This window comes from Neospora caninum, chromosome XII (genome assembly GCF_000208865.1).
Source record: "Neospora caninum Liverpool complete genome, chromosome XII".
Classification (NCBI taxonomy): domain Eukaryota; phylum Apicomplexa; class Conoidasida; order Eucoccidiorida; family Sarcocystidae; genus Neospora; species Neospora caninum.
In genome coordinates this window covers 1,083,752-1,092,581 of record NC_018398.1, presented here as the reverse complement: position 1 = coordinate 1,092,581, position 8,830 = coordinate 1,083,752, and the positions used below count along the sequence as shown (strand labels likewise).

At 48.1% G+C, this 8,830-nt stretch overlaps 1 protein-coding gene across 1 annotated transcript; it reads right to left on the bottom strand.

Annotated features, from left to right (window-relative positions):
- Positions 1 to 436: 436 nt before the first annotated feature.
- NCLIV_061660 (putative CAM kinase, CDPK family) lies at positions 437 to 8,623 on the bottom strand (the record flags this gene model as incomplete). Its single annotated transcript, XM_003885718.1, has 14 exons — positions 437 to 481; positions 667 to 792; positions 1,242 to 1,408; positions 1,928 to 2,084; positions 2,850 to 2,956; positions 3,575 to 3,682; positions 3,887 to 4,006; positions 4,875 to 4,945; positions 5,738 to 5,805; positions 6,291 to 6,366; positions 6,715 to 6,879; positions 7,252 to 7,321; positions 7,771 to 8,066; positions 8,394 to 8,623. The coding sequence occupies 14 exons, from the start codon at positions 8,621 to 8,623 to the stop codon at positions 437 to 439; spliced, it is 1,806 nt and encodes a 601-aa protein (XP_003885767.1).
- Between the last annotated feature and the right edge of the window lie 207 nt (positions 8,624 to 8,830).

Sequence of the window (8,830 nt, the reverse complement as noted above, 5' to 3'; positions counted from 1 at the left end):
AAGACGTACATGCATGTCTACTGGAAGAGGAAGAGAAATGCACAGATCCACGTTTTCTTTTTTGATTGCCCCCAAAACATGGTCGGGCTGAACACGTCCTGTTTGCCTAAAGACTCCGTTGGAAGGCGCAGAAAACCTGTCTCCCGGCTTCTCGAAAGTGCAGGCTCTCAGCACGAGAGAACTTGTAGAGGGGTTAGGAAGAGAATCTCAGGTTTTCACAGCGTCCGAAAAAGGAGCGAGAGGAAACTGCTACTCAGATGCTAGTATATGATCAGTACCATCGTACACGGAGTGACACTATCTGAGACAGGATTATCTGTAAACTTTTTCTAAAGACTCTCGAAGTGACCCACACCGAGACGGCCTGGGGAAGGCAAGAAGCTGAGACGAACACCGGGAACCGCCGCGGAAGAAAGAGGACCAGCCTGGGGACTTCTCACGAATCCTGGTGCATGTAGGCGACGAATTCGTCCCAGTCAATCTGCAAGGAAGAGGGAAACGCGAAACGTCCCCGAATGTGTCAAACGCTCGCGAGTTAAAGAAGGCACAGCCAGCTCCACATCCCCACGGTTCAAACCCGTTTTTCGCAAGTCAGAGAGAAGACACGAACAAGTTACACCTTTCACAGACTTGCTCAGCCAAAAATTTATCCTCGCTTTTCCTCACCTGACCATCGCCGTCTCGGTCCATCTGGGCCACCATGGCCTGCACGTCTTCCTCGGGAACTAGTTTGTTGTCGTGGCCCAGGACCAAGTCGCAGAACTCCCGAACAGAGATGCGCCCATCGCCATCCTGCGATAAAGTTTCCACAAAAAATGACAACAGAAAGTACAGAGGACTGCCACCAGGCGACAGGCAAACGCTGAGACAGAGACGAAAGGCTGAGGAGGATCTTCTGAAAAGAAGGTGAGACGCGTGGGTAGCAACTGCGCGCGACTTGTCAGACACGAGAAAGACGCGAGGGAAGGCCCGACAGGAAACGTGGAAGAGCAAAGTGTGTGAAGAAAACAATTTTTTTGACAAACGTAAAGGGGAAAACGAACAGCGAGAGAAGCGTGAAAAAGAAAAGACAGCACGGAGAGCGTCGAAACGAAACATCGTGTGTCGGGTGTGATGCCATGTTACGAGCGACGCGCGAGGTATCGCAGAGAGTTCCGCGCAGCATGGGGATGTCCTGCTGCGCATTTCTGATTTTCTTCGCGGTCTCGTGTTCGACTGGGTTGATGCACTGGCGTGCGTACTTTGTCGATCTTCTGGAAGGCTGTCCAAACCACGTTTAGCTCCGTTTCTTGCCAGCAGTAGCATGCAGCGAGGAATTCCGTGTACGAAACATTTCCCGAATCGTCCACGTCGATAGACTGGAGAATGCGGTTAATATCCCACTGAGGAACACCCGCCTCCATCAGCCCTGAAGAAAACGCGCAACGCGACACGCATGCACCAACACACCGTTAGAACATGTCCACGCATTACAGAGAGCGCGAGGACCTCTATCCCCAGGTATACATATACATATATATATATATATATATATGATATCTGTGATATATGTATCATATATATATATATATATAGGAGATGTATATATATATATATGTATCTTTAGTTCCTTATATCCATATATAAGTAAGTACTACACGGAGGGGAAACCTCTCTGCAGTCGATTTAAATACACCTGCGCATTTGTTTCGTCTAGTTTCCTAAACTGGTTCACTGCGATCGAAAAATATACATTTACGTATATTTACAACTACGCCGATATTGTAAATATAAAGAAGCATGATTGGTCGCGTGCTCAGCGGCGTCTATCCAAGACATGGTGACGCCGACCCTTGTGGCAAGCGGCTGAACAATCAGACGGCAAAAGCGGAACCGGAAAACCCACAACCAAATGCATGTCCTTAGCAAACTGCCAGCAACAACTCACCTTCTGTGAGTTCCTGATGAGAAAGAAGACCGTCGCCGTTCTTGTCCAGCTGCCGAAAAATCTGGTTAATGTGTCGAATCTGCTGACCCGTCACGTTCAGCTGGTGAGCCATCAGGTTCACCAGAGCATTCTTCAAATGACTCTGCCGCATGTACCGCTGAAGCAAACGCGAACGAGAAACGAAGGACAGATATCATATTCATCTTCCTCGCAAAGATACACATATAAACGTTTTTGTGTATACACGTATATACCTAGGCGCATTTGCATTCGTGCATATACTTCTAGGTATACATATCTATACACCTAGATGAATATATATCTTTATATATATATATATATATATATATACGTATATGTTCGTTTAGAACCAATGTCAAGTTGAAGGTGTTTCGCAGCGTTTCATGTATACCACTCGCAACAAGCACCACGCGTAAAGCACCTCTTAAGTCTACATCTACATGAATACAACACGCATCTTTATTCTTTATCGGCCGTTTCTTATCGAATTGAATACTTCCCAATACAGAGCCTTGACGGAGACAGGCGCACAGGTTCCGTTCCGTGCATGCATATATACATCTATACATATATATATATATATAAATGTGTGTAATTGGATCTGCATGAGTCTCTGTGCGCAATTAGGGCGACACGGCTCTATATGTGTCGCTGTGTCTGGGCCTGCATTTCCAGGTTTGGGAGGCAGGGAATCTCGCGATCCTGGATTTCGTTTTTTGAATTCGTGTACCGTCTATTGTGCGAAAAAACCGTGGGCGGTCGCACAGATTGTGAGCGGGAAGTGTTTTCACATCGCCAGTATTTCAGGAAATCTTTGCCTTGCCTTCATGTTTTCGCAGATGAGAGGCGAGATCTGGAGCGCGGCTGTGTTCGCCTGCTTGAACCACTCATGGTGGAGCACGTCTCCTGCGGAGGGGCGTCTCTCTGGATCTTTTATCAACATTTGCTTCAACAAAGCAATCGCCTCCGGAGTCAAGTGCCGACACTCCACTGCGTAGTTCGGCTCCTCTGCACAAAAAACAGGCACAAGAAAAGAAAACGACGACCTAGCCGATCTGCATGCGACTCTCAGACGTTTCCCTTCTCGCCCTTTCCTCTTCTTTGATGAACGAAAGCTGGATGCCCCGGTGAGAGAGCGGCTGGCTTTGTCACCTCGCGAATCACCGCCTTTCAACAACACACAGGCAGAGAAACTTGCACATCTGCCTATCTACAGTGGTGGGTACTCTACATAGCAAGGCAACACGACGGAGAGACAGAACGAGACTCGGCGTTTCGTAATACGAGCCTATATATATATATATATATATATATATATATACATGTATATATGCGTATATATGCATCTATATGCATATATACACATATACATATACGAACCTACATATATATCTATATATATATATATATATATATATATATATATATATATTTTGGTGGACATAGATATGTATATATATATATATATATGAATTATGTGGGTGCACATGTGTGTCCTGTGTTGTTTAAAATGTATGTGGGGGTAGTGGATTGAGAGGAGACAGAGAGTATATGCGTATCTAGACAGGTACAACTCTTGCACGTGGATGATGGTGTGGATAGGGGTGCTGCGGAGCACGAACTTACGGTGAGTCGCTTTCTGCTGAACTTCCTCGAGGCTCGTGCCAGTAAACGGCAAGCACCCGGTGAGAAGGAAATACATCACCACACCTGGGCCGAAAAAGAAGAGGAAGTCTGACACAGAATGGCAGAGCGAGAAGACCGTGGGTTCCCAACAGGACGTGTGGCGTCGCTGGGCAATACAGACGCGCACATAACATTATCGACAAAGACGGCAACGACCGCAAGCGACTTTTGTTCAAAGAGAAAAAAAAGAAAAAGAGGAAGAGAAGGAGAAAGAGGAAAAGAAAGAGAAAAAATTGAGGTGTGCTGTCGGACCTGCAGACCAGACGTCGCACTTGACTGTGACGTCTCTCTTGAACACTTCAGGCGCCATGTATAAGGCGGTGCCTGCCGCATTTGTGCTGTGTTCGTCGCTCTTGAACAATTCGGCTAAACCTGAAAAGGCGCAGAAAACGTACACACGAAAGCGAATCCACCAGGAGCAACACAAAACCGAAGAAGTAGATACAGCACTGGACACAAATATATGCGTTCACAAATACACATGCACACATACGTATACACCTATACATAGTCGGATACACCGATACACACATATGCATATATATACATATGTATGTATAGCTTATATATTCACACATTTGAATCACATCTGAATACCTGCACATATATACGACTGCATACGGGTAACACTACACATTGCCCTCGACCTACGGTAATCCGTAGTTGCCGAGAAAAGTGAGAAGCCGTTGGGTGTACCTCTTTGCGTCTTTTTAGCTTGTGTGAAGTGTGAAGAACACACAGCGATGCGAGGAACTACTTATTCTCAAACCCCGTTTTTTCTTCAAAATGCAAAGACGAAAGTAACAGTCGACTACCTCTACCTTGTTCACCATGAGATACACGGGTAACGCTTGTTCGTAGAAAGTTGACAAGAGATAGCCGATAACAGAGTGAGGGGGAAGCACATACAGCTTTTCACGCAGAAAGACCCGCGCATATCTACATCCAAATATTCCTAGAGATTTATGTAACGAAAAAAATGCATGCAGAGCTAGAGCCTGGAACAGATACGCGTGCATGCCGAGGTGAGCATAGAGATACAGACGGATTTATCAACGCACACAGCTATATCTGTATACATAGCCAGATGCTGCACATGCCTACGAAGGAAGTGTAACAACTGACTTTTTCTCCACGTATACGTGTGCTTGTCATTTTCCTCCTAGGCTCTGGTTCAGGTTCTCGCGAAGTACGAAGAGCCGTCAGTTGAGGTTGAAGTGGAGAAGACACACAGACCTACCGAAATCGATAATTTTGATAGGAGAATGGAGAGACTTATCCTGAAAGAGAATGTTTTCAGGCTTCAGATCTCTGAAAAACAACGAACGTGTGCAGGTGCAAACAAACGCGTTCTTCCGACGAAAGACTCCCGACGGCCAGGTACACTCGAAGCGCATCCCACAGGCAGACGGTCGCTGACGCAAGGACAAGGATTCGCCACCCTCCCTGCACTCTGGAACTTCACACCGATATACAAAAGGTTCGCCGAGAGGGCGCGGTACCGAGAGACATGGACCGAAAGAGAGAGAAAGAAAGGAGAAAGAGAGAGAGAGACACAGAGAGAGAAAGAGAGAGAGAAAAAGACGGAAATATAGCGACAGGAAGAGAGGGAGAAGGAGAGAGAGAAAGAGAATTAGATACACAGATATAGAGAAAGAGGGGAAGAGAGAGAGGAAACGAGAAAGAAATGGAGAGGGAGAGACACAGTGAGAGAAAGGGTGAGAAAGCCCGCAAAAGGAATTGGCATGAGAGATGATAGGCCGGAGCTAATTCGTCGAAGCAGTTGATGGTCTCCGAAGTCGATTCATATCGACGGAGATGAAATGATGGACAGCCGCAGGCAGATTTACGTCTAGAGATATAAATCTAAACAGCGACATACATGTATATTCACATATAGATAGCCGCTCCGGGAAACGTTATGGGCAGATGGTTATGGGGAAATCTGAATCGACGCGGACAGCTGTTCACTTCGATAGTGCCGCCGGGAAAAGGAATACGCGAAACAGAAATCCGAGGAGACACAGACAGGCGAGAACACGGCTTTAGAGATCTCTGAAGGGGTGCGAAGCGACAAGTGGTGGCAAAAAAGGAGGTGTTTACTTGTGGACGACGTGCTGCGAATGGAAGTAGGCGAGCGCATTCATCATTTGTTTCATGAGCTCCGCAACCTAGCAAGATCGACAAAAAAGAAAAAAGGGAAAGCCGCTAACGACGCAACGAGGAATGCAATGATTCTGCACCACGCTGGTTGGAGGATGAAGAGAAAACAGAAGCTGCGTTAACAACGATGGTGCACGGTGTCTCTACACACACACACGTAGATATTATTATATATATCTAGGCAAATACGTATGCATTGTTGAAGATACACTTTCTTGTAGATTATATTTGAGAGAGGTGTGTATTCGAACAAAACGGGGATTCGAGGATGATTGAGAAAACGCTCCGTATTTTGGTTGCACGGCTGTCATCGAGAAATTAAAAGCTTGTGTGGAACCACATGCATTCACGTATCTGTCTACGCTCACATGTATATATATATATATACATCTATATACATAATTATATGAATAGATGCATAATTATATAGTAACGTGTAAAGATGCGTCCGGGTGTAAGGCAGGCTGTGTCAGTCTGTCGACTTTCCGCTTACGTAGCCTTCGCTGAGGGATTTGCCTCGAGCTTGCGCAGAGACGATACGCTCAAGCAGTTCTCCTCCCTCGCAGGTTCTGGACAAAAATACGCATAAACCTGAAAACATCTTCCGTTTTCACCATTCCTATAACCCTGTTGTCTGTAAAATAACTTGCACACAATCCTACACACACGCACAGAGCTACACTCAACTATATATATATATATATATATATATATGTATATATATGTATATATGTATATCTGCCTTGCATTGAGATAAGCTGAAGAAAACCCGCGGGGCGCAGGGACACAGATTGGAGTGTAGATCTTTAGAGTGTCTCTTTCTCCGATGAGTTTAGACAGAAGTGCCGATGGGCTGAGAGGGCCTTCTCTGAACTTTGCGATTGAGTCGCTTTTCTCCGAAACCGCCAGTCACTTACTCCATGACGATGTACATGTTATGGTAATCTTCGAAAACTTCAAAGATTTTGATGATGTTTGGATGATCAAGACTTTTCAAGACTTCGATCTCCGCCTCGATCTGCTCCATCGGCACTTGGCTCCTGTCCTTGTTGATCGTTTTAATCACACGCTCCAAGCCGTTGCTGGACAAAAAGCCACAACGCGCAAACGCACACACACCCAGGCGGCGATACAAATACACGCGTCTGCATATATATATATATATATATATATATATATATATGCGAAAGTATAAATAGATGCTTCTCTAGGTGAACGCGCAGGTATACCTGAAGTCTTCGGCTAAAGTGAATGAAACGAGATCGACATTAAAAGACGCGCATTTGTACACACACCGGACACATCTACAGACGTAGACCCACGCATATATATATATATATATATATATGTATATATATATATATATATGCGCATGTGTAAAAGCGTGTACCGGACAGCGCCGACGGGTGTGAAAGAAAAGCACAGGCCGAGACCGTGTGTGTTTGTCCACGTACCTCCTTTCCTCGACCAGGTGGACATCCCCAAAGGCACCGGCCCCGAGTTTTTTCTTGAAAATGAAGAGATCTGCTCCGGGGACATCCACAAAAACGCCTGCGTCCATTCGCCTGCTGAGACGATCTGCGCAAATGCTGAACGGCCTTTGGACCTCCAGATGGACACAGAAACGCATGCAGTCGCCTCCAAAGCGCCCACGCGCGTCGCCCAGCTCCCTTCCCGAGACGGACCGCAGGCACTTTACGAAAGCCGCTCGCCACAAGATGCCTCGTGCTGGCTCTATTTCGATGTCGTCTGTCAACCTAGACGGGCACTGTTTACCCCCCCAAGAAGCGTCTTCTCTCTCCACGGGGAGGATCCCGACTTCCCACGCGTTGTAGAGCCGAGTGTTTCATTCGAGCGTCCACGCTCCCTCCTGCACTACGTCTTTCTTTTTGGTGGCCCCAAAAACTGGTTGGATACGTCAACGATGAGTTTCGTACGCGCCCTATCGCGGGCCTTTCGCCTGTTCGCCTCACCGTCAATCGCCTTCTTTGATTCGCTCAAGTTGCGTCTGCCGACAAAGACGGAGCGCCTAACGAGCATCTTTTTGACGGGGTAGAACTTGTCGCGAATTCTCCCCAACAACTCCCAGTACAGTCTCGCGAAGTCTTCCACGTCGAGCTTGTCTCTTTTCTCTGAATCGAAGGCTCGAAAAATCACACTCAAAACCTCGTCATCCACCGGCGGAAGCTGCAAGTTCCGGCACAGACGCGCAATCAGCCAGCGGAGGTCTTCAAAGCTGAGAAAGCCGTCGCCGTCGCGGTCGAATTGCCTGAACCACAAAAAAGGCGAGAGCGGGAGAGGGGGTGCCTGTGAGAGGAGCGGCCGAAACAGAGAAAGCATGGATTCCCTCCCGGTTTCTTGCCTCCGCCGCGCGGCGTCTCTCTTCCAAGACTTCCGATGTTTGTTTCCTCAGAACGCGTGTGGAGGTTTTGAAGGCCACTGAAAACGAGCCCAACCCGCGCAGTCTCCTCTGTCTCCGGCTCGCCCCGTGCACGGTGTGTCGGCGTCGCAGCAAAAACCACCGTGTTCAGCTCGCCTCCGGAACTCTTTCGTCTCTCGACGCCTTTCCCTCGTTGCCCGTGCCGGAGAGTCTTACCTGAAGGAGGCGTGCGCACTCCTTCGGAAGTTCTCGGGACTGTCTATCACTTTGTGCAGTTTCGCCCGGATCAGCTCGGGGGGCGGCCCAGTCACTGTCCGTCGACGGCGCTGCCCAGACTCTCCCGCTTCGCCCTCCTCAGGAGAAGGGAAAGCCGCATCCCAGCGTTTCGACGCGGTCTCCTCCCACGCGGAGGACCGGTCCCATGTGGATGCGGCGACGCTGTGCATGGTACGCGGCAAGGCTGTTTGTTCTGCAGAACCGCGGAGAAGAGACGACCGGCAGCACTCGGCCCCCGTCTCGGCTCGTTCGCGGGCGGTGCGGTTGCGAGGCGTCGAAGAGCCCGACTCCGTGGGAGACAAGGGATACTGCGCAGGCTCAGAAGAAGGACGAGCGGTCGGAAGGTCGGGATGAGGAGGAAGCGGAAGAGGAGGCAG